Source organism: Hesperophylax consimilis, chromosome 20, assembly GCF_061612785.1.
Source record: "Hesperophylax consimilis isolate HC1 chromosome 20, BYU_Hcon_1.0, whole genome shotgun sequence".
In the NCBI taxonomy this organism is placed as follows: Eukaryota; Metazoa; Arthropoda; class Insecta; order Trichoptera; family Limnephilidae; genus Hesperophylax; species Hesperophylax consimilis.
Genome location: NC_142855.1, coordinates 8,787,842 through 8,815,136, shown reverse-complemented (window position 1 = coordinate 8,815,136; position 27,295 = coordinate 8,787,842). Strand labels below are relative to the sequence as shown.

At 34.6% G+C, this 27,295-nt stretch overlaps 1 protein-coding gene across 1 annotated transcript; it reads left to right on the top strand.

The window, feature by feature from the left end:
• Positions 1-7,936: 7,936 nt before the first annotated feature.
• On the top strand, positions 7,937-13,435 carry LOC149414015 (uncharacterized). Its single transcript, XM_089643978.1, has 3 exons — positions 7,937-8,166; positions 10,204-10,380; positions 12,279-13,435. The coding sequence occupies exons 2-3, from the start codon at positions 10,227-10,229 to the stop codon at positions 13,190-13,192; spliced, it is 1,068 nt and encodes a 355-aa protein (XP_089500104.1). The 5' UTR covers positions 7,937-8,166; positions 10,204-10,226; the 3' UTR covers positions 13,193-13,435.
• The last annotated feature ends 13,860 nt before the right edge of the window (positions 13,436-27,295 follow it).

The following is a 27,295-nucleotide window of genomic DNA, read 5'->3' as shown; positions in this document are numbered from 1 at the left end:
TGCTTACAATAAAAGGTCTCCTTTGGTTCACTGTTAGTATGGATAACATGGGGGAAAGCTCATACAAACACCCACTGGTTCACAAAAATACCACAAGATTTAAAGAAGGAAGAGGTCTAATAACTCCTCGAATATTAAATAAATATGGAAGCCGAACTCTTCAATGTGTAATTCCAGTGATTTTCAATAAAATCAATAAGAATCTTAAATTTGAAAATAATGAGAAACTATGTTCAAAAATGGTAAAGCTGTGGCTAATGTATGAAAATTTCATGTATCCTTGAATTTTTTTTTTTATGTTACCTATATGTATAACTTGTTTTTAGTAGAATGTTTAATTGGTAGAACCTACAGACAAGCTGCCATATGACAGCTTTGTCAAACTACCTTAAATTTGTAGAAAATTGTTTCTATTTACTTAAAAAATTTGAAAAAAAAAAAACTAACTTGCTGTGACAGGAACAGCTGCAATAGAAACAAGAAAAAAAAAATTTCCTTTGAGGTTTTTAATGTAGAATTTAAGAAAATGAATAACTTCAGCCGGAACATAAAATTGTTTTCTTTGCAGCCTGGATACGATAATGTCTCGTCAAGATAGATTTGCTACGACACGAATTGCTGCAAAAGGAAAACCAAAAAAAGTTTTTTTTCAAGCATCATGGGTGCGCAAGGATCTCGTTAGATCTGATTTGCTATGAATAACTGATGAAGGAACATGAAACGTTTTTTTCATAAGTTGTTAGTCAGCAAGTGACGTTTTGAATTTACTTTTTGTGAACACGAATAACTGCTGTTGGAACAAGAAAAGGCTTGTTTCCGCTGTGAGTAAGCATATGACCTTTTAAATTTCCTTTTTGCCGAAAAGAAGATTTGCAGACTGAACATGAAAAAGGTTTCTCACCACTGTGAGTAAGCATGTGACCTTTTAAATTTCCTTTTGCGCGAAAAGAAGATTTGCAGACTGAACATGAAAAAGGTTTCTCACCACTGTGAGTAAGCATGTGACGTTTTAAATTGTGTTTGAATCCAAAAGAATAGGTGCAGTACGAACAAGAAAAAGGTTTCTTTCCACCGTGAGTTAGCATATGTCGTTTTAAATGATGCTTTTGCCCAAAAGAAGAGTCGCAGACCAAACATGAAAAAGGTTTGTTCCCACTATGAGTTAGCATATGACGGTTTAATTGTTGTTTTTGCCAAAATGAAGAACTGCAGACTGAACATGAAAAGGGTTTGTTTCCGGTGTGAGTTATCATGTGAGTTTTTAAATTTTGTTTTCGCCGAAAAGAAGATTTACAGACTGAACACGACAAAGGTTTATTACTACTGTGGGTAAGCATGTGACGTTTTAACTGTTGTTTTTGACTAAAAGAAGAAAGACAGACTGAACATGAAAATGTTTTTTCTCCACTGTGAGTGACCATGTGACATTTTAAATTTTCGTTTTGACAACAAAAATAGTTGCATTGGTTACAATAAATGACTTTTCCTCCAAGATGGGTGCGCAAGTGCCGCGCTAACACTGACTTGTACGAACATGAGTAGTTGCAATAGGGACACGAAATGATTTTTTCCACAAGATGCGTCTTCAAGTTTGTTATTAGGTCTGAAAAAGAAAGCGAATAAAGCTTAGTAAAATAAATTAGGTAGTAAAGTATTGAAAAAAATAAGTACGTACTACGAATTTGAACAAATGAAATTCGAAGTTACCTGTTGTCCGTGTAATTCTTTCAGAGTGCTCTAAGCATTCCCTTTTAACATCAGGCAGGTCTATATCAATTTCAGTATAAGGAATATACCCTCCATTCTCTTGTGATCCTGGCTCTGCCTTGATGGAAACAGTTTCTATTTTCGTACTATCTGGAATGAACAATGAACAACAATATGAAGTTTAGACGCACTGATATATACAAAATGACAAATTAACGTCATCCATCTCTGAGAGAACTAAACTGGGGACAGAATAATTCATTCAACAGCTGGCAGCCTACATTAGCGACATTAAAAAACATCATTGACGGTCCTTAGATCTAAGATCGAAATTCTATGCGCTCTTGATCTTCGATTAGTCAAGTCGATACTATTTCAAATCACTTCCGTGGTTCTATCTCATTTTGACGTTACTTTTAATAATGTAAACTTACTAAAAAGTTTACATGAAAGCTTGAGTAAACTTTTAATAATGTTAAATCAGTGTTAACTTTGAACTATCAGTAAGCCAGCTATGGCATTGGTAATAGGTCAGACTAATATACCCACACAATCCTGCTTTTCTTCAAATCATATCAATGAAACCACCAAGTAGGGGAAAATAATATTGGAGGCAATAAGGTTGATTTAAGTAAAGAAAGTTAGCCCAGACAGTTATTAAACGATACGTTTAGGTACTTATAATAATTATATTTCACAAAACAAATAGAGTAAATACGGGAACGCAAAATGAATTATTTCACTGACGAAATATAATGAGTCAATAGCATTGAAATCGGGAACTTTTGCAAGCATTGTAAGTTGAATGTTTCCTGTTAGGAAACATTTGACAGATTATATAAAAGAAGCTAATCTACGGCAAGAAGGGAAGTCGTTAACAGGCATTTGTCCTTGTTGCGTAACACAAAAGAACGGAGAAATTACAAATTCAATATAACTTACTGGATGTCGGAGTACTCTTCACATAGTGAAAACATTCCTGCTTTACATCTGAGAGGTCGATGTCTATAACCGTATACGGCAGTTCACCTGCGCCTTCTTCCTGGGACCCTGGTTCCGTCTTAATGGAAACCCTCTCTGGGTTGGAGAGATCCATGGCACTGCGATGAAAGCGATACGATAACTGGTCGAAGCTCAAAATATGGACCTGAAGCAAAAACAATTGACTTAGCGGAACGTATTCATGCGCAGTTGTAAATGGTTGAATATTTTGTAAGAATAGCTACTCAAAAAAGTCTATATAAGTGAGCATTTGGAAATACATTTTAATGGTTAGAAACTAAACGTTGACATTGAAGTTTAATTGCTCCAAAATATGCAATTCGAAAATGGAAAACGGTTGAAATAATCGTCGACACTAGATTCGGTAATTTTTACCTACATTTGCCGTTTTTTACTCATTTAAAAATAAATAAAAAAAACTTTTGATTCAACTTCATGCAATAATGGACAATTATGCGTTTAAGGTTATTTTAAATATTTTAAACTTCCGATTTTGTTGTCCGGGTTAAATCTTCCCCAAAGGAAAAACTAAACCCTTCCACACACTTTTCCACAAATGATCATCTAGTCAATCAACACTATGTAAGTGCATTATATAAGCAAAATAAATACAAAACAATACAAGAACAACATGTCAACTCACCAGAGATCAAATGGGAAAATAATTCACCGACTCCAGATATTTTCATATCAGAGGGTTCGGCTCGGTAGAACTCACAGGGCCTATAAATCCTACCGATCCCTCAACATAAATATTTAAAAAATCTTTCTTTATTCTACATGTATTCAAAATGACCGACTTTTGCATCTTTATATATAAATTTTTTGATAGATCTAATACGGCTAAATTTTTAATGAGAGAGCTAGGTATAATGCCAGTAGCCGAAATAACGAATGGTAATATTTTTATAGTCTGAGAATGTCAAATTCTTTTTATTTCATTTCCTAAATCTGTGTATTTTCTTATTATTTCATTAACAGATTTTTGAATATTAACTAACAGATTTTTTAATATTATTTTTGTAAATATTAATACATACTTCAGCTAATCAAAGCGAGGTTCAGTAGGTTCAGTAGGCTATACTCGCAAGGGTCTAGTTTTAAATAAGGCATGAAAATGTAAAAATAATTAATAAGAATTGATTGTTGAAAATCTAACATACCTCAAATCAGAATTACTTTCAAATTGTCTAAATCAAAAAAAAAAACATTTGGACACGTCGATGTTGTGTATTTTCCGTAGCCCAAATTAAAGGTCGACGTTCGGAATGTTCGATCCGGAACAACGACGGCAAAATTAGAGTTGCAAGCAATATGAATATCAGATTAATACTCGGGTAGAACGTATCAGTAGTAGAACTTACCAATAACTATCCCAAGCATGAGACGTGCGTGTAATTATGTAGAAATAGAGGGATATTACGAAGATTTAAAGTTTGTTGACAAGACAAAGCGAATATTAGAGGCGAAAACCCACTTCAGCAATTTCGTTACAGTTTTGGTGTGATGATACATAGACAATTTTGAAGCCATAGACTAAGAAAAGAATCAACAAGGGCTTGTTTAAACTAGGAAGGTACTGCACACGAAGCAACAATATATATTTTTTAAATTTAACTGCATTTTTATGAAATCAAATATATATTCTGAATCATCATTTTTTTGGTAATTAACGGCGATATTCGAGGCAGTGTAAAAGAGATTAAACGCGAAAATGAAAAGGGTTGGAACCAAAACATTGTTGTACTTAGTCGGTAGTAAAATTGTTTTTTATTTATATCTACATGTAATGCATTAATAATATACTTCAATACTGGCAGTCTTCAAATGTGCGAAACAAATACCTTCTTGTACTTGCCTCATAATCGACCTAACTATAGCATCGCACCTGCCAGAGTCACAGCTGTTGTACATTTAATGAAATGTATAAATGGACCTTAAGTATTCTAAATGTTGGGTATGTGGTATACCCCGTTTAGACAGAGCGATTTAGGTTGAACGACTGTTAGTGAACGACAAACAAACTTAAATGTTAGCTTAATCCCCGATTATTGGATATCTAGATTGCTTACAATACTTTCACAGAAATAGAAGACGTGTTCAACTGGACGTAACGTAGTTACAAGAAGGTTATAATAAAAGACCATATTTAGTGTAGCAAATAAAACTAAAAAAATGCATGAAATCAATTGTGACTATTAACATATTCGGGGTTTTTAATTACAATATTTAAGTGTTCATAAACTTATTTACTGATAATATACAACTCATGAGCCAGCTAACCGACCACAGGTTGCTAGTGCAATTCCGGGTTACGTGCAAGTTTTTTTTGTGCTGGCAGAGAGAGGGAACAGGGAGGACAACAGGACCAAAGGTAAGACATTAAATATTTTGGTGGCATCCTCTCAAGAGTACCATTTCGTCCCCCTTTTTTCTATTTCATACACATGAGACTCAATGCCGGAAATATTCCAAGAGCTATCGAAACAAGTTATTCTAAATATAAGTTATTGTAAAGGAAAAACATTCATATAATCTTAAACATAGAAATAGCAGAATCGTACCGAAAACGTAACAGTAGTAGAACTTACCAATAACTAACTATTCCAAACATGGGACGACTGATTTAAATGCATGCGTCAATATTATGTATAAATAGAGGCATAAAATATAAATTAGAGTTCGTTTTCAGGACAAAGGGATTATCAGATGTCAAATTATCCGTCGGAAATTTGGTTTTGGTTTTGCTGATACATAGACAATATTTAAGTCATCAACTAGGAAAATAATATATTTATCGTAGGTAGGCATTGAACACCAAGAATTCAATGTCTTTTGATGAAATTTATTTATGTTTACGAGCACAAATGTGCGGCAATAAGAAATTTATCAAATTTTATTCGGTATGTTCAATTTTACGCTAATGAATGGTGAAAATCGATATCGAATTAATCAGTAAATAATGATTTCCCGTCTTAATTTTCCGTTTAATTCCTTTTATAATATAAAAACACAAAGACGCTACGGTCACAAGCTGTTTAATGCTGCTTTTGACCAGAAATAAATGCTATCAGAAATCAAAAGAACATAGATTTTCAGCGTTAAACAAGAATTTACTAAATTGACAAATTAAACAAAATGGTTCCTATTGTAAAATCAAAGTGACATCTGTTGATAACGTTACATAATATATCTATAAAATTAAACAGTTATTATTGCACTATAAGCGTTTTGACACGTATAGGTGTTGAAATTGCAATAAATGTTATAAGTTTTTATAGAAATGTTTCATGCCTAGGTTTCGGGAAAGCATATAGAAAAAAACGATAATATCAAACATCAGAGCAGTTTTCACTGAATAGGGATTAAACACATTGTTGCGTATATAATAAATTAAACAGGTCTCAGAACAGTTTCCTGTGGGATGCCGCAATCCGTGGTATGTGAATCGCAAGAAAAGAAAACTTAAGAAAATTGTTATCTATTAAATGTATTAATGTCAGATGCTTTTTTTGAAGTAGACAAATATTATAATGATTTTTCTGACCCAAAGATTCATACATTTCAGATGTTGAATCCACAATGTCATCTTGGGCGGTCAAATTGTCTCTAAACTTGAACACATCTACAACTTCTGTTGTAGATGTGTTCAAGTTCTCCAAAAAAAATCCCAAAACTCCAAAAAAGATTCTCAACACACAAACTATATATGGAATGCTCCATGTATATATTGATATATATAATTGTATAATTGTAATGTATGTGTATGTGTAACAAAGACATATTAATATTAGTAGACCTGCCGTAAGTGATTAAAAGCGTATTATCCCCACTCCCCATACCGGTTCCATTGAGCCGGCTGGGCTCGCATATGGCCTCAAGTGAAATTTGAAAACGTGACGTCATCATTCTTGTGCGAACTATGGTCGAGGCATCATCGGTTAATTTTACGAAATAACGCGGCAAAATGTTGACTTGTGATATGAAAACTTGTAAAAATAGATGTGAAAAAGAGAATAAACCCAATTGTCGTATTATATTCCATAAGTAAGCATTATTTTACTTTATTTTGAGCTTATTCACACCGTATTATATGGATCAGTTTTAGAAAAATATACTATCACATCACAATGTAGCGATTCTCAAGTGTGCTCATCGTTGTTTACTGGGGTAAGTAAATTATGAGACATTTGTAAAAGTGTCTTAACTAAATACTCTGAAACTAACTACGACTCTGAACATAGAAGCTGCCTTACTTTGCCGAATTTGGACTTCGCAAATTAGTTCATAACGTGGCGAGTAATTTGCGCTCCCATGTAAAAATGTCTTTTCATTCAAAGGCAGATTTTACTTTTAAGAACTAAATGGTGATATTATAATGCGAGATGCCTATTTACTGTCAGATTGATTTATTGACGAATCACAGTCAGCCTTACTCCCTTCGTTCTTCAACAGTTGATTTTACCCCTCGCCATTATCTTCTCGTCTATTAATTCCTATGTCTGTGATGTGTAAGCAAATTTATGTACCCACCTCAGAACAGAAATCTTCTATTGAGGCGGGTTACTTTCACATTTGTAATATTGATCATGTAATTGCATTAAACGCCCGGGTTTCCGGCAATTAATATAAAACTACACAACGGGTTTTCATAGGCTTTTCACTATCATTTAGAGAATTTTTATTATACGTAGGTATATACCTATTATATTTATAGAAAGTTGAGAAGAGTCCATATGTTCTATTCAAGTGGAAAAAAAATATTTTCGGGCGCTTAAATTGCTAACGCTGGCTAAACCTTATGAGATTCATCAATATAATGTACTAAGGAATTGTATACCGTTAAAAGGCCTTCAGAAAATTCCGTGATTTTAAATGTCTATCTCCTAAGGCCAACCCCTTGCAACTCCGGGTACAATTCAGATAGTTTTTACATAAAGCGAATGTTGCCGGGAGGTTCCTGGGCCGGTGGCAATGTACGCGTGCCACCCAGCGTTGTCCCACCTATAAATTGTCATACAAATTAGCACCGGCCATTAAATTATTTAAAAGATATCTCATAACATTCATCTGACATCTGACATATGATATTCGTATTTCTATGCCCTCTCCCTGTGGCATTATTCAAAACTGATTTTCGAACTACGAACCAAATTGTTATCTAGCCTCTCGTCAGTCGTGAAAGTGATTATCTATGGACAACATCGCCATTTTGTCATCTGACGTTTGTGCTCTTTGCAGAGTGACGCGTTTGTTCATTTTATATTAATTAAGATTTGTTTTACGTATTCCTTGAACTGCAGAACTGGATTTAAATACATCGTGATTGATAGAATGCTTGAATTTGTAGAACATTTGTCGTAGAAAGTGCTGTTTTCAAGTCAGGGAATAATCCGCTGCACCTATCCCCAGGGGACATCTATGGCGGACGTTTCTTTAGTTGGTGCTTGATTCAAGGTAGACTTTCTGTAATATTTTTAACTTTCGGACTATTCTCGATCTTCATAATTTTCTGACATCTGGTTCTGAAATAGTTTCTGTAAAATGACTTGTCTTCGCTACGTTTCGTAGTATGACCACAGAATGTCAGATGCAACAATGTTTTTCGGTAAATATATAGAAAACAGAGACACACTTAGTCCGATTATTATGTTTTTTTTTTAAACTTCGTATCAGTGAGATAATTTATTTATTTATTAATACCCATCGAGCTTTTAAATAAAACAAGTGTAAATTAATTACATTATGTTATGCATTCAAAGTAACAGACTAAAAAATAAATAATTACAATTGGAAGTACTTATTTCAGTATCCAGAAATGTAAAATAATTCAAGTTATTTGCTAAAGTAAATATTGTCCTTACCGCTTTACTTTTAATAGGCACAAATTTGAGAAATTACGCTTTGTTTCAACTTGATTACAAGATACAATAATTTACGTCCGTAATATATTCATTATACTTCAATTTTTATTCAGTCAAAGTTCATAATTTACCTTATAAAACGTTCCCTTTGCCGCCATTTTGAACTTTTTTATATGGAGTGATAATTACATATGTTTCGTTTCAATCTACATACGCATAAATTACTTAATCAACCCAAACTAAGAACCTAGTAACCTATCTTGTGCATGTTAATAGTTGTTTCTTGAAGTAATATTTATAAAACGGCTGCTAACATAAATTTTTGTGTTTATCTTCTTCTTTTTCACTTAAATTCCGCTATATTTGTGCCTATAGAAATCGCCTCTCTATTTTTATTTTTCTTACATTAATCTTCCGATTTTATGTCCGGGTCAAATCTTCCCCATAGGAAAAACCAAACCCTTCCACACACTTTTCCACAAATGATCATCTAGTCAATCAACATTATGCAAGTGCATTATATAAGCAAAATAAATATAAAGCAATACAAGAACAACATGTCAAATCACGAGAGATCAAATAGGAAAATAATTCACCGACTCGAGATATTTTCATATCAGAGGGTTCGGCTCGGTAGAACTCCTAACAGGGCCTATAAATCCTACTAATCCCTCAAAATAAATATTTTAAAAATCTTTCGTTATCCTACATGTATTCAAAATTACCGACTTTTGCAACTTTATATATAAATTTTTTGATAGATCTAATACGCCTAAATTTTTAATGAGAGAGCTAGGTATAATGCCAGTAGCCGAAATAACGAATGGTTATATTTTTATAGTCTGAGAATGCCAAATTCTTTTTATTTCATTTCCTAAATCTGTGTATTTTCTTATTTTATTTTATTTTTTTATTTTGTATATTATTTCAAAATGTGGAATGTATTGCATTGCACTACCACTGCATATATTCTGGAATAAATTATTATTATTATTATAAAAACGAGTGTAATTTCTATAATATGTGTCTAAAAGTGCGTCAGTTAGGGAAATAATTAAGTACCTTAGTTTTTTAGCTAAATTTATTTTTTAATTAAACCACAACTTTCAACTTAATAACATATTTCAGGATCATAGGTTCATATTTTGGTGTAAATAAGAAAAGTATAAGGAAAATCCTTATAACTTTAACATCAATAACGATGGACGCCGAGTGAACAATCTATTTTAATTTTAACGATATAACGAAATTACCTGTCAGTGGCTGAGTTGGTATCGCGTTTGGGTCTCACCCAGGCGTAGTGTATTCAATTCATCGACTGGCTAAGTCCTTCATCACAACGCAAGCAACATTTTCCGCTTACTGTGATGGTTGTAGGAGATTTTAAAATATTTTCAGGTTATTCGTAACCTGGGAATGTTTGTCTTTCATACTATTAAATGCTTAGTAAATTTCGGTTCCTTTGAAATATATTGAAATACTTACTTCTCATTATTATCTAACTACTACAAAGTGATTTTAAAATAAATTGTTCGTATTAAGCGTGTAGATTTAAAAGATTGCATTTTGCTTGTATTTTAACTTAATAAAAGCTTTGTGTCTTTCAACGTTCTTTGTTTCAACGTTTCAGACCAGATACATATTTAGGGTAAAATGGACGACACTCCCATAAAGTCTGAAATGCCAGACGTGTCGGAAACTGAAGCTGAGGAAGTAGAAGATGAACCATACACGGAAATACAAATTTCATACGCAGATATTAAAATAGAAGGTTCGCAGTACTCTATACCTCCTGGTCAGTATGCAGGTATGTTTATATTTATTAATTATTATTTTTTTGGTAAACTAATGTTTAAGACAAGATTTTTTATGCATAGCACAAAGGGTAAAAATTATTTTACAAACAATAATTAATAGCCTGAAACACTCATCCACATTGAAAAATCTCCTAATAAAAGATACATGACGCCAACGGGACATTTATTGGTTTACGGTACAACTAACTAACTAACCATCACGCAGCTTCCCAGCAGGGGTAGGCAGAGAAGACGGACCGCCAAAAAAACTCGGTCTTGGCGCACACTCCTTGCCTCATTCACATTCATACATCGTCACATACATTTATTTATACTGGGTTTTTACAGATGTTCTCACTCACGTGAGAACTATCCAAATTAATTAAATACAGGTTACGTACGATTTAAAAACCAAACAAATAATAATAAAAAATTGTACATAAGTTCACTAAAATGACGAAAAATACTAGGAGAGACAAGAGACGCAAGAGTTACAGTGATACATAATATAAATTATCTTAACATATTATTTAGCAGAAGCAGAATATTATTTTTGAATCTGTATAGATTATCGACGAAAATATCTACTTCAGCACACTCAATCTTATTATACAGTCGACACATTTGGGTCAGAGGGCTAAAATAGGTGATATTATGTTTGAAAATATTCAGGTGAAAAATGCTATGGTGTCTTAAACAATGGGAATTGGAGTCATTTATTTCAATATTGCTAAGACATAATGAGGTATCAAGATGGCCGTGGATAATTTTATGCAAACAAATTAGTCAGTCAGTCAATTACCTTCTTATTTTAAGTGTATTAATCTTAAAGTATTCACGACGTGCGTCGTATGATCTAAGATGGTCATGTAGTCCACATTTGAAAGATAATAGTCTAAGCATTTTTTTAACCGATTCTATACATACTCTTCTATTATTCGGACTCCTGACACGACTCGAGTATCTGATTCACTTGATCGTGTCATGTCTTCCTCGGGCGTCCCCGACTTCTGCTACCATTCGCATTCGCATCATATAATCTCCTTACACTCCTTTCTTTGCCCGTTTGCTCTATATGCCCAAGCAATCTAAGCGTCCCTTTCTACGGTACAAGTACCTTTAAATGCAAAATAAAACATGTTTAACCCGTTAGGCATCTGACATTTTTAGCATTATAATTCTTAAAAGCGTAGGGGACTTATATATAATTTATTATTAATGCTTATAAGTAATTTTGGTTCAATGTTTAGACGAAAAACGTTCGGCGAGTCATTTTTAAAACTCTTTGTGTTTGATTTCAAAATTTAAATATTTAAAAAAATATTTGTTCTTTCTTATAATAATATTTGATTCCGTATTTCACCACATTTCAAAAACAACTATTAGTTTTCGGATTCGTTCAGAAATATACCATTTATTGGGGTTTTATTAAGAAGCGAAAATACACAAAAAATTCTCCGATTGTCTGACCTCACATTTCAGAAATTTAATGCAAGAGACCTAAAGGGTTAAATAATTGTACCTATTTAGCGTTGTAACTACATTTTGCTATTTCTAAGGACGAGTTGTTTCGCAGAATATGAAAAATTCATCAAATTTCAAAGTAAAAATCAGAAGCAACCGGCCAATGATGAACAATCATTCGCAGTCAAAAGGGCAAAGGAAATTATTTACGCTATTATAATCAAGACGCCCGTTACAAAGTGAAACTAGTCCAGTTATAAATTAAAAAAAATATTATTTCGTAATATATTGTAAAATTAATTTTATTTAAACAAAAAATTAAATCTCATCTGAGATGTTTTAGGTCTTTTTTTAACCCTTTTTCAGTGCTCAGTTTTGATTTGCCTACGGATCTACACATCAAAATAATTGGATTTTATACATAATTAAATGTTTTTTTTTGCAGATTCTCAACAGTTTTTAAATGATACTGAAGATGATGGGCACAAACGCATCGAAACTGCTGACACGTCAGTGTGCGATGAAGATTACAAGAAAGCTGTCGGTAAAAGCGATTCGAATTCCTGCCTAAAACGCAACAAGAAAGAAAAGAAGTTTGCATGTAATCAGTGTAGTTCAGTATTTTCTCGGAAAGGTGGCTTAAAAGAACATATCATGTCACACTCTGGGTATAAACCGTTTGCATGTGCAACTTGCAGCGCTGCTTTTCTACGGAAATCTAATTTGGACAGACATATCCTCATACACACCGGAGAAAAACCTTTTTCATGCCCTCACTGTGGTTCTTTATTTGCTCAGAAATGCGAACTTGTAAGGCACGTCCTCATACACACGGGACCAAAACCCTATCCCTGCCCCCAGTGTAGTTCGTCTTATATTCAGAAATGTCATTTGGACCGACATATCCGCACGCACACCCGAGAAAAACTATTTCCATGTCCCCAGTGTACTTCTGTATTTACACAGAAATCTGATCTTGTTAGGCATGCACTCACGCACACCGGAGAGAAACCATATTCTTGCACCCAATGCAGTTCTGTATTTACTTTGAAATTTCAATTGGATAGGCACTTTATGACGCATTCCGGAGATAAACCGTTTGCATGTATGCAGTGCAGTGCTGCATTTTTGCGGAAAACTCACCTTGAGCGGCATATTCTCAGGCACACTGTAAGGAAAGCCTTTGCATGCAGTCTGTGTGTTTCTTCATTTTCTCAGAAACGCAATCTTGATGGTCATATGCGCATGCACGCTGGACAGGAACCATTTACGTGCCCTATATGCAGGTCTATATTTTCTATGAAAAGTAATCTTGACAGGCACATTCTCGCACACAACAAAGAAAAAACTTTTTGGTAAACCCACTGTAGTTGTGCATTTACTCAAGAAGGCGGTATGAAAAAGCTCAATCTTGCAAATACTGAAGATAAACCGCTTAATGTGTTTCTGAATTTTATGGGAAAACTCATATGGATTATCTTTGCTCAAGCATAGTAGAAATGAACGTTTTTAACGCGGCCAATGTTGTTTTGCATGTTTACTAATTAAGGCTAATCCCAATGAGGAAATTTTCACAATAACATACAATGTATGTTGTGCCGTGTAGGGACGGTGGGGGCTTTTAGAATAATTTAATAGTTACTTTCTTTAACAGCTAATCACTAAGGCTTTTAAATGTAGCTAAATTATTATATATAACTTAAAAAAGGAGTATAGTGAGTGAATCAAAAATAATAATTTCGGGTGTGTGTCTGTGTATCTGTGTGTATATGTAAATTGTATTCCATAAATTGTTGAACTGGGATTTGCTCCAGTTTCAAAATTGGAATTGATTGTGAGAACGATTCAGACAAGCGAAGCAAAATTAATTAATTAATTTATTAATTAATTAATTAATTAATAATTTTGTATTTGAAATATGTATTTCTTTTGTTTAATGTTTTTTACAAATTTCGTTTTTTTTTCATGTTTGCTAACGGTGTTCATTCGAAAGGCAATGATCTTAAGGCAAACATTTAAAAAAAATATACTTTCAGCTTTACAAATCCAGCAATTATAATATCCCGTGAGTTTTACCGGTCATTCTAATAGTACATAAATAATAAAAAAGATAAATAAGTAGGTACTGTATAAGTATGTAGTTAGTAGTTACAGTATAGTGAGTAAAGCAGTCCCAGAGATAGGTCGTATTTACGTCACCGACAATCGTCCTCTTGCTTCTCACACGTTTTGTATGAAAACGAAAAATCGGAAGATACTGGGACTACTCTAGTAAGTTTGACATGAAGTTTAAAAGGGTTTAATAAGTGTGTAGTACCTACATAGCATAATGACGAGAGTAAAAATTAGTCATGGTAATTCAGAGAGAGTTGACACCAACAACACTTAGTTAGTATTTAATTTTTTTGTGCATCGGTATTCGCTTCCATCGACAATTTACACACATAAACGGATTGTCTGGTAGCGTTGTGAAATGATAATTTAGATTAAATAAGAGCAGATGGTTAGTGTATAGTTCCTGTTAGCACTTGGGTCATTTACCTCATTCCTTTAACAGTATCCCAGTTTGATAAAGTTTACCAGTGTTGTTATTGGATATGTGGCTGTGTCTTCTGGTTCTACAATGTGTCTTCCCAGGTATCTAAGCCTTGTTTCAACAGGGCGGGACATTGGCACCAAAGGTAAATTGGAGTCTCTTCATCCTCTTCACATTTTCTGCATCTGTTGGTGTTTCGCACTACCAACAAGAGAACTGTCACCTGAGATGGCAGTGTCGCACTAGAAGTCATACCAGTTGACGTAGTGATTTGGTATTATGTTTATATTTGTACCAATTTAAGACTCCGAAAATGTGAGTCTAAAACCTCAATTTCGAAGTACTTATTATCATTCTTTGAGTATTTTATATTAGAAATTAGCACATTAGCATAAACCGGAAAACATACTCTACGCGTAGATTAATTTATTGTTTATGTAATAGATTAATGTATTAGGTGTTAAAATAAATGTTGCACTTCACAAGAGCGCCCTTGTCTATAAAGACAAGCAAACTACACCGCCACCCCGTTGAGCCCCGTTATTAGGCGGGTTACGGCAGGGGCTGTAAGAAGGGATCTATTTATGCGGATCTTGTAAAGTTTCGGATTATACGAACGAGGAAAACCGATTTACACAAAAAAAACCCGTTCTCATTCGGGTGAACCTCTCGTGTCCGTCGAGTTTCGCGTTCGTGTATCAGTACGTATACATTAAGTCTAGATGACAATCGGACTGTCAACATCGGATTGTCAATCAGACGGATCGCCCTACTTTGCACAGAATCATGTAGGTTTATTGTTGGACTATCTATTTGCGATTTATACAGGGTAGGCAGTTGGTCACTATTGAAAAGTCTGCTAGGTCCATACAAGACGCCCAGTTTGTTGTGCGCCAGATTTACTTGGATTTTCTATATAACCCCGATACTTGAGCCGGTCTGATGTTCTTACTGCAAGCATTTCAATGGAGTCTTTATTGGGGAGGGTGCTCCAATCAATTGCACCAAACAGTCAATGTTGAAATAATAGTGATTGAATGTATTATTAATGTGTTTGTTCGTATCGATGTAAGATATTTTAAGTCAATGGTTTTTGTCCACCATACTGTATTGTACAAAATGTGTCAGAATCAATGGCGGCTTGTGACTTTTGGGCGTACTAGATTGCTAATATGACAAAAAATGTCACTATTGATGTTGTAGATGAAAAAGTATTTTTTTTTTCCTAAATCAGGTTTTTGTGTGAAATTTCCTGATCTTTGGACAAAAAATCAAATAAAGGAAAAAAAAAAAATACCACACCATCAAACTCAAATTCAAGAGCCGCCACAGTCAAATAGCACGCTTCATAATAATGATTTCACGAAATATAAGTCTTGTAATGTCATTCCGAAATAGCACTTAAATAAACTCCTTTAAAAAGAAAACATGCTTACAATTTTTATCTTTTTTTAAAAATTAAGATCAGCTAGATCCAGTACACAGCCACCAGGCTCAGGCCCATTAGTTTCAAAGAAATTCAAATGGAACATTTTTATGAAGTGGCCATTCAGCGCCATTTTGTTTTCATTTTTGAATTTAAAAGGTTCTCGTTAGAATGTAATAATATTTTAGTTGTCCTCTTCTGTTGATCACAATTTTTTGAAAAAGCTGAAACGGACTGAAACAACCCGTCCCATATATCTTATTTGTGTTTACCATTAATTCTATGTTTGCCTAAGGTATTTTCAACAGCCTCCGTGGCCGAGCTATAAAGCTCTCGCCTAGCAAGCTGGAGGTCGCGGGTTAAAATCTCGGCGTGCGCAAGTAATTTTTTTATTAACTTTGTTATTTCTCAATTTACTCATTGAAAATAATATGTAGTGTATTATTCTCAGTATACCGCTGGCGTAAGACCACTATTTAGAATCGAAACGTTGCTTGAAATGGCTTTAGCTGTGTTTGGTGGCCAGATCTGAATATCCAGGTACTTCCCCACCTTCATCTCCCCCATTTCCTTTATCTTCCCACTACCTTCAGCCTCACAGCATACCCCAATTGGGGATGCCATAGTATCACTGGATCTAGACGGTTTGGAGCAGTTGGGACTCTTTTGCGGTTTCACGTGAAAAAATAAAAGCTGGCGTTATTTTATACGTAAATTTAGAAGAGCATGAAAAAAAATTACAGATGTACAGAATTCTACGTCATTGAATAGAAAATTCAATATTATCAAAGGTAAATAAAAATAATAATATAAAATAAAAATAATCTCGTCGAATTTAATGTTTCAAAGACCCAATCCTGTCTGATTACGTCTAAAAGGGATCCAAATGATAATCTAGTCTCCTTCAACGGAAGCAATCTTCCGAACAGGCCTTCCATTGATATGCTTGGTGTAACTATAAGTGACCAGCTCAGGTATGGGGGCTCCATCGAAGCCAGAGTAAAGCTGGCCTCTCAGAAGCTGGGCGTACTGTACAGGGCCCGCAGATACTTTAATAGTACACAACTGCTGACCCTGTACAAATCGCAAGTGCGCCCTACTGTCGAATTTGGTCAGCCATCTCTGGTCCGGAGCCCCTAAATACCTGAAAAAAACCCTTGACTCTGTGCAGAAACGGGCGGTCCGTTTGATAGATTCCCCAATCTTAACAAACGGACTGCAATCTTTAGAGCACAGGCGTCAGGTAGGTATGCTGTCCTTGTTCTATCGGTATTACAATGGAAGATGCTCTGAGGAACTAGCGTCATTGATCCCTTCGGCACCGGTGCGTAGTCGGGATACACGCCAAACGCGCGCCCAACATTTGTACACGGTTGACATTTGTCACATGAGAACGGGTCGCTTCTACGATTCGTTCTTAAGTTCAACAGCTCGGCTGTGGAACGAACTGCCGGTCTCTGTGTTTCCTCCCTCCTACAACATGGGACTCTTCAAGACCCATGTTCACTCCTTCCTCTCCACAAAAAGACCCTCCACACAGCATCCCCAAAGATGACATAGGCCCTGAGGGAAATTATTTTCTTCGGGGCCTCCTGTGTGGAGTTAATATTAAAAAAAAGTCGATAAACTATTATGAAGAAACATATTTGTGAAATTCCACAAGTTTTTTTGATAGAATTTTGTCAATTGTATTTGGATCATAACTGTTAGAAGCTCGTTGCCAGAAACGTTGTTACCAGCTGTTTATACCAAAATAACTTTTTTTTTAAAAGACTTATTTAGACGTAATTGTAAAAAGCATTCACTTTGTGGCTCATCATAATTTATAATAAAAACACATAAATTTGTTTTTGACCACCATCGTGGTCAAAAACAAATTTATGTGTTTTTATTATATATTATATATGACTTATTTAGAATTCAGTGATGCATTTTCTCCATAAAAAATGTACTAGTTTAGCAGTAGGTGGCTGAGTTGACATCGCGTTTGGGTCTCACCCAGGCGTAGTGTGTTCAATTCCTCGACTGGCTAAGCCCTCCATCACAAAACAAGCAACATTTTCCGCTTACTGTGGTGGTCGTAGGAGATTATCAAATATTTTCAGGTTATTCGTAACCCGGGAATGTTAGTCTTTTTTTAAAAATCTGAAAAAAAAAATAATAATTTGGAAGTGATAGAAATAACGAAATCTAAAAAAAACGGTATTAATACGGCCGGAGTATATAACAAATATCAACAAAAAATAAAAATAAATTATAAGTTAAATATTTACATACAAAAATAGGTTACAGATTATATAATCTACTTTTTATTACAATTTTTCCAAAATTTTAGCTTCATCTATAGTTACTAATTTCATATGTTTACACTAGATTTCATATTTCATACAAAGTAATTACACTCAATTGGTCACCATGAAACAGGCAGCCGCCTAGTATGGTGATTCATTATATCTAATTTATGTAAATTTCATAATAATGTAACATGTATTAAATAAAAAATAAAAATTCAATAAAATAAATAATATAATAATGTTGAGAAACAAGTCGGAACTGAATTTATTTCCAAGGCTTTGGGCTAGGATATTAGTAAAATAGTTGATTTTAGATGATTGAACAAAGAACAACTCAGGAAGTCTGGTGTTACGATTTAATACTTGGAACGTTATTAGTTTAGTTAGGTCAGGTGGATTAATTAATCTAGTAATTAAAAATAATAATTATGGGTTTGAAGTGCGTGTATATGTGTGTGTCTGTGTTTATCGCTAGATTACCTTCAGCAATAATACCCATAGATTGTCTGACTCCATAAATTAAAACAATTATTCGAATAATCGAACTTTTATTGTTCATTTAAAGTTACAAGTAATATCAGTAAATTTATCGGAAACGTAGAGAAAAGGAAATAACTGTCAACGAGGCGCGCGAGATCTTGAATGACTGTACGTACAATGAATGTACACTGTACACCATTGTAACACCATTAACTATTCATCAGTGGAAAGTTCATAATTGGCATAATAAATAATATTATTATTGTATCATTATATAATTAAAGATTTGCTGTCAACTTTTCCAAATAAATAAATGATTTCAAAATGGTTTTGTTGAACAGCTGACGGCACGAGGTAGAGTAGCCAACTTTCAAAGGTTACCAAAAATAATATTGAAATAATGTGCCAGTTCTTGTTCTCTACATACCTATCCTTCCCCCCAGTGTAAACGACATTATTGCAAACAAAACATATGGATTATATACAAGACAAATGTTAAATAAAAAGTTTAAAAAGAAAATTTATTATGAGTGTATATATTTTATAAAATATATTACCTACAGATTCAACAATAACTTTGAGTGTACATTTGAAACTTTGCAGCGAAGACGAGCCGTAGCAGACTCAATATTTATACACAGAATTTTAAACAAATAGTTTGACTGTACTGAACTTCTGTCCCTTATTAACTTTAACATACCTTTAAGACGTACACGACATACAGTGCTATTCCACGCGCTTAATTATAAAACAAATACAGCATCTAATTCGACAATTAACCGAGCTCTTCATACTCTAATAATATTTGTCTTAACTCTAACATTGACATTTTTTCGGATTCACTGCCCAAATTCAAACGTAGCATCATGTCAATAATTTAAAGTATTCAATGCGCACCCTTACAGATACACACACACACACACACACACACTCACACATACATTACACACGTCATACATACACCTTTAAACTACACAAGTCACCTGGTAATTAAGGAATAAACATACCACTTAGCAGACATTACAAGGAAACATATCATAGGTACACAACATGAAGTATCTTATTCCTGTACATTGTTTCATCTCTGTAAATCATGTACTGTTTGTTTCTATAAAGTAAGATAAAATAAATAAAAAAAATATTACTTATAATTAAAAACAGAAATGTAAACAATTTTGTTTGTAGCATGAGTTGTCACTGCACTTATTATTTAATAACAGAGATGTATTTCAACTACATAGGTACATCTTACATATTTGTTAAAAAAGTATAAATTTATTGTATCTTAGTATAGAAACATGATATTAATGTAGAATGTATGGTAAGAAATTAATGTAACTTTATTTTTTAAAGAACAGAAAACAATAATTAATGATTCTATATTATAAAATTCTTCACTTGAATATGGGAAAAGTACATGTTTAAGATTGCTTATAATTAAAGAACATATAGCAATGGTAAATACATCTATATAAAATCTAAATAATGGTAATTACTTCGAGGGGAGAAGTATCACTTGCTCCAGTTAATATTGAAAGGCAAGATAGAGGGTCGCAGAGGGCCTGGTAGGAGACAAATGTCTTGGATGCGAAATATACGAGAGTGGACCGGCATTAGAAGTGTGGAGGAGCTATTCCGGGCAGCGCAAGACAAAGAGACATTTTCTAGAGTGATCGCCAACGTCGGGGGGACCTGATACGGCACATAAAGAAGAAGAAGAAATACATCTAATTTTTATCTAGGAGTTTGAAGGATAATACTTATTATTCAAGACAATTGTCATATGTTCGGAAGAATGTAACTGTGTTTAGATAATGTATTGAATACCCTTATTCTCTTACGAACGTATCACTTTTGTAATTTGACTTAATTCTATAAAGAATAATGAATATGCAGGTCTTAACAACATGCTATTCCAGATGTGTTAGGTGTCCTTGACACCCGGTGTAGCATGGTTAAAAGCGTTTACACAATATTAAGCGGTAAGTTATTTCTAAAAAAATACATATTTATGTAATACATTTAGCGAATGCAGTAACTTATTTATACTATAATATGGTAAAAGTTACCTAGGCGTACTTAGTACGGTTACATGATGTAATTAAAAAAAATGAAAAGGTCAAGCTTCCATCAAAAACTTGTACTCTTTTACATTGTTAGGACAGTTTTTAAATTTTTTTTTTTTTTTTTAATATTAACTCCACACAGGAGGCCCTGAAGAAAATAATTTCCCTCAGGGCCTATGTCATCTTTGGGAATGCTGTGTGGAGGGTCTTTTTGTGGAGAGGAAGGAGTGAACATGGGTCTTGAAGAGTCCCATGTTGTAGGAGGGAGGAAACACAGAGGCCGGCAGTTCGTTCCACAGCCGAGCTGTTGAACTTAAGAACGAATCGTAGAAGCGACCCGTTCTCGTGTGACAAATGTCAACCGTGTACAAATGTTGGGCGCGCGTTTGGCGTGTATCCCGACTACGCACCGGTGCCGAAGGGATCAATGACGCTAGTTCCTCAGAGCATCTTCCATTGTAATACCGATAGAACAAGGACAGCATACTTACCTGACGCCTGTGCTCTAAAGATTGCTGTCCGTTTGTTAAGATTGGGGAATCTGATTGAGTTCGTAAATTAATAGTAATTTAAAGAAAATATATAGGTATTTAAAATTCCATCTTTGAATGAATAGCAAGAGTAGATTTTTTGTATAGTTTCTGTCATGAGTTTTATGTAAGAACAGAAATGCCATTTTATGCGTTGGTAATCTTTTGGCAAAATGTATGTACTCTGTGAAATGTATGTTTGTACTCTTATCGGGAGTGGTTTTGAGATAGGTGTAGTAGTTGATACATTTTCTTCTATGGAGACGAAAGGAGGTTTAAGCCTGTCTATTGAGACACGTTTCGGTTCACCTTTTATAATTATAATGCACGTCTTTTCATCGCGTTCTTGCACGTAGTATGGGCCCTCATAAGGATTCTGTAAAGGTTTTCTACCTCCATCTATGCGAAGGAAGACATGAGTAGCCAAAGGTAAGTCTTTGTGTACAAAGAATTTTCCTGAACTGTGAGAGCTTGCAGGTGTCGATTTAATTTGCTCGAATTTTCTTTGTAGACGACCGACGTATGTGTCAGGTTCTTCATGTGAGGTTGCCGTAAAGAAATCGCATGGCAACCGGAGAGTTCTACCGTATGTTAGCTCAGCTGGTGAACATTTTAAGTCTTTACGGACTGTTGATCTCAGACCTAGCAAAATTAGTGGGAGATTTTCTAACCAGCTTTGATTTTCACTTGCCATGAGTGATGCCTTCAAGGTGCGATGCCATCTTTATATCATTCCGTTTGCTTGTGGATGGTACGCAGTGATCCTTGTATGTTTGATACCAAATTTTGCGGTAAGTTTTTTAAAAAGGTAACTCTCGAACTGACGTCCCTGGTCGTTAGTTATGGTAACCGGGACTCCATGGCGAGCCTCCCAATGCGTTGTCAGAACAGTTTCTTTTTCAAGTTTCAGCTGACATATTTTTTAATGGGATTGCCTCGGGCCAATGAGTAAATCTGTCAATCATAGTTAACAGGTATTGGTAGTCATTACAAGTAGGAAATGGACCAACTAGATCGATGTGTACGTTTTGAAAACGATCTTCTGGTAGAATATACGTTGCTGGTGGTGCAACGGTATGTCTGGATATTTTTGCTTTCTGGCAAGCAATACACTGTTTTACAAAAACTTTAATATCTTTGACCAAGCTTGGCCAGACAAACCTCTGTTTGGTAGTATAATGCCTATAATGCCGTATTGTATAATTGATTGACGGAAAGCGAAGTATATGGTTCTAAGTAATTTTTCGTTTAAAATATCTCTTAACCCTAGAACCGTACCCTGGGGTACAAATTTAAAATTTTTTTGAAAATTTGCGATAACTTTTTCGTTTCACAACGGATCTTTTCGCGCCGCCGCGTATTTGCAAGTGGGGGGGAGTCGCTTCGAAGCATCAGTCGAGCGGGAGTCCTGCTAGTGTGTGGTCGTGGCAAAACGTGCGTGGGGCGCTCCAGTACCCCTGGGTACGGTTAAGGTAATTATTTTCATTACTATGATTTTAATGTTTTTGCGAAATAAAGCATGTTATTGTGCTATTTGATACGTGTTTAATGTTTGGCGATTCAAAATCGTATTATATGATAAATAGTATAATATATACAGGAAAAGGTTCTACACCACGAGGATTACCAGTTGCTGAGTATTATGCATTGGAGCTTTCAACTTCTATTCATGGATCTAACAGAAATATCACGTATGATAACTGGTTTACTTCAATCCCTGCTGCTGAAAAACTGCTTTCAAAAAATATTACAACAGTTGGAACACCGAAAAAAAACAAAACAGAAATACCTACCCATTTCTTGGACACAAAAGACCGCCATATGAATACATCAATGTTTGCTTTTCATAACGAACTTACTTTACTATCATATGTGCCTCCAAAGCTAAGCAAAGGAAAAAAGAAAAACGTGCTTATGCTTTCCACTACACACTTTCAACCAGACCAAGACAAATCTGTTGATTTACCAGAAATAATAAGTTTTTACAACCAAACCAAGGGGGGTGTGGATACGTTTGATCAACTTTGTCAAACATACAGTGTGTCTCGTAAAACTCGTCGCTGGAGCCTTTGTGTCTTCTATGGAATTTGAATATCGTCGGAATCAATTCTATGATATTACTGCATTCATCTAACGCTACCGGAAAACAAGTTTTCAAGAATAGACCAACTTATCTGAAGACGTTAGCTTTTGACCTTATAAAACCTCACTTGGAGGATCGATTTTTATACAAAACTTTGCCGATGCATCCCCAAGAAAGTATTGGCGGAATATTAGGAAAAAAGCGGTCATATGATGCTACAACCCCTTCAAAATCAAAATCTGGAAGATGTTCATTTTGTCCCAGGTCAAAAGATCGTAAGTCACGCGCTCAATCTCAGAAATGAAAACGTTTCATATGTTTAGAGCACCAAACAAAGATTTGCCAAAATTGTTAAGAAAAGTTACTTATTGTATTATGTAAGACTGAAATAAGTGCCATAACAGTCTATGTAAGTTAATTTTGAATAAATGTTTTTTCTCACGTAAAAAAGATGTTTTATTTAACGGGGTACTCCAGTACCCCTGGGTACTGTTAGTGAATGATCTATGATGGGTACGGTTCTAGGGTTAAACATATAAATAAATATGTTAGTTTCCTTATTCTGTTGTTCAGGATATTTATATGTGGGGACCATTTTAAACGCTGGTCTATTGTTATGCCAAGGTACTTAATATCGGTCTTGCTTTCTATGTTTGTGCATAAGATATTGCATTTGTGGTTTTCTGTATTTTTCACAGAGTGGATAATTATGTTTATTTCTTTAGGTGTTTCTTGTTTTTTAATGAAAAATGGTAAATAATAAGTTTTTTTAGAATTTAAAGTCAACAGGTTTTCATCAAACCATAATTTTAGTTCATTGATATCTGTATTTGCCATGTTATTTAATTCTGACCAGGTGTTTGCTTTTAGTAGTAGGACTGTATCGTCAGCGTAAGAGACAATGTCTCCATATTTGGAAATATTGAATATTAATATATTAATTAGGTGAGTTAATGGTTTTATCGTATGGTTTTTAATAGATATTAAAATTTGTACTGTTATATTGTCATAACCTGGAGACGACCCTCTTTTCATATTTTCAATTATGTTTAAAATATATACTTCGCTGTTCATTTTAAATTAGGATAGTGTGTTTAGATTTTGTATATTTTCTATAATTGGTTGTTTATTCGATCTTTTTGTAAAATTATTTTTTTTGGCTAGGTTTTGTCCCACTTTTACCAATCGAGCGATATAATCGAATTTTAGCGTATATATGGGTGTGTTTTTATAATAGTAGTAGATATCATTCAGTATTCAGTGTTCGACTAATAGTGTAAGCGAGTAGGCTTATCTTGTCATCTCAGACACGCCCGCGACGTACAATCTAGTATCCGATGCAAATTTCAAAACGCCGCCCGCTATCGTTTAATTCGTACATATTCTTTAATTCCTACTTATTCTTTAAACGTCCATCTTAGCCACACATGAACAGCATTGAAATAAAGAATTTACTTGAAACATTACGTGATTTTACTTGCCATATTTTATTTTCAGTTTGTCAGACAATAACGAGTATTGTGACGTCATTAGGTTTATGTATTATAAATATTGGGAAAAAATATAACTTTGACTGAAATGAACTTAAAGTTAAGATAATTAATAACGGTTGGCAGAATCTGATACTGTCATCCTCTATTTAAAGTGACAACAGTAGTATATTCGATCCGCCATTCACAAAATATCGGTATACGCAGGAAAAGTAAAGTAAGGTCGCATTAGACACAGCGCAGTTCTACATTTAACCATACAAAATACTCGGGAGGAATATATCGGCATTAGAACTTACCGATGACATATGATAAAGACGTTACGTCTCAATATGAACGATTTTGCAAATTATAGTGACCGATGCTTTCAATATTGTGATCTATGGTTATGTTGAAGGTGCTGCCATTTTTGACGATTTAGTACCGACCCAAAATATTATTACTATTATAATTGTAACTATCTGTGTAAAATGGTTAAATATAGTAATATTTCGTAGTGGGGATGTGTTGTTGTTGAATTTCTTTTGACATTTTTTTCAATAAATTCAAGTCTTCTCCCGATTTTTTCAAATCTCTTCCGACTTTTTTGGTTTGGGAACACCGAATACCACCATAAACATAAACATTCAAATTAATGATCCAACATTGTACTGTTGTCCACCAGCCAGTACACAGTACATAGCCGCGACCGAGAGAGGCAACGAGGGGGAGGGGTACTGCTCGCAGTACGTAAACCGTTAAATTCAATAAGAGTAAGAGAGCTAGAAACAGATGGTGAACACCTCTGGGTAAAAGTCTGTAATGATAAATTTACTGTGTTTATATGTGTAGTGTACTTCGACTGCACAGATGCCAGCGAAAATAGACGTATTTTCTATGAACATTTAGACAATAAAGCCAATATATTATTAAATAAGAACATCATAATTTTGGGTGATTTCAACTTAAATAATAAACCCGAAGACGTCTTAACCGATTTTTCGTATTTCACAAACTCGAATGGACTGACGCAGTACAATAAAGTGAAGAACAGTAGCGACAACATTCTCGATCTTATCCTTAGCAATATAAATGTGTGTGACGTGATGAGAAACGAGGAACCACTGGTGAATGAAGACCAGCATCACCCGACGCTGGACATTTCCGCGCGCCTATCAAGAGCGGTTCGGTGCAGACAAAGACCCCGCCAAAAAGTTTGCCGCGCCCCCCGCGGGCCCCCGCCTTCGCTCCACAATTATAATTTCAACCAATTTAATTATAAGCGAGCAAACATAGAACTGTGCAATAATATTCTTTCGCATTTTGATTGGACATTTTTGTGCACTATAAAATCTGTAGACGAAGCAGTGAAATATTTAAACAATGTACTGTTTAGTATTTTTGAATTATGTATACCCAATAACAAACCCAACATCAAAAACGATGTACATCCGATATGGTTCAATAAGAGCATTATAGATAAAATAAAAAGAAAGGAATCGCTCCGAAAAAGATATCTATTGCAAAAAAAGCAATCTGATTATCTGATATTTTCAGCGAGTAGATCCGAGCTAAAATCTGAAATAAATTTTGCTAAAAAACAATACATGAAAAATGTTCAGAATGGGGTCAAAGACGACATAAAGTTTTTCTGGAACTATATTAGGTCACAAAAAGTTAACCCAACCTCACCAACATGCTTGATTGAGGAAGGCGTAACTTTTACTAACCCTAACACAATTGTAAATAAGTTTGCTGACTATTTTCATTCCGTCTATAGTCAAGTAACCCCGAAACTTGAAACCAATTTCCCAACAGCATCACCGTGGAACGTTGGAGATATCTCGCTCGGATTGACCAACATCCAGGAAATAGAAACTTGTACCCGGAATCTCCGACCTGATAATGCTACTGGTCCGGACGGTATTCCTCCTTCAATAATTATAAAAATCTCTCCAAATATCTGTGTACCCCTTGCGTACATATTTAATCTCTGCATCATGTCTTCCACATTTCCACAGTGTTGGAAACTAACGAGGGTCAGCCCCATTCACAAAGCTGATGAAAAGACTGACGTCAGAAATTATAGACCAGTTGCAGTACTGTCAACAATTCCAAAAATTTTTGAAATGATTATCTGTGATAAAATCAGTCCACAAATCACGCCTTTCTTAAGAGGTAATCAACATGGCTTCTTACCGAAGAAATCAACGGTAACCAACTAACTCTCTTTCTCTCGACGGGTAGCACAAGGCCTAGACCGTAGGCATCAGACGGACGTAATCTACAGTCTACACGGACTTCGCAAAGGCATTTGACCGAATATATCACGATATTCTAATAAAAAAGATGCATAAAATAGGTTTTAATCAACCCTTACTGACATTTTTTGCGTCATATTTAAAAGATAGAAGTCAGTATGTAAATATAAATGGATACGACTCCCATAAGTTGGCAGCTCTGTCAGGAATTCCTCAAGGATCGAATCTCGGTCCCATGTTACTCCTTATTCTGATAGATGACATTCAGGATTACATACGTCACAGCTCATGTCTACTATTCGCGGATGACATGAAAC

Excerpts from the sequence above, each read along its gene's own strand:
- LOC149414015 (XM_089643978.1), top strand. The coding sequence starts at position 10,227 with ATGGACGACACTCCCATAAAGTCTGAAATGCCAGACGTGTCGGAAACT. Across the intron at positions 10,381-12,278 it reads ACCTCCTGGTCAGTATGCAG|ATTCTCAACAGTTTTTAAAT; the intron begins GTATGTTTATAT and ends TTTTTTTTGCAG.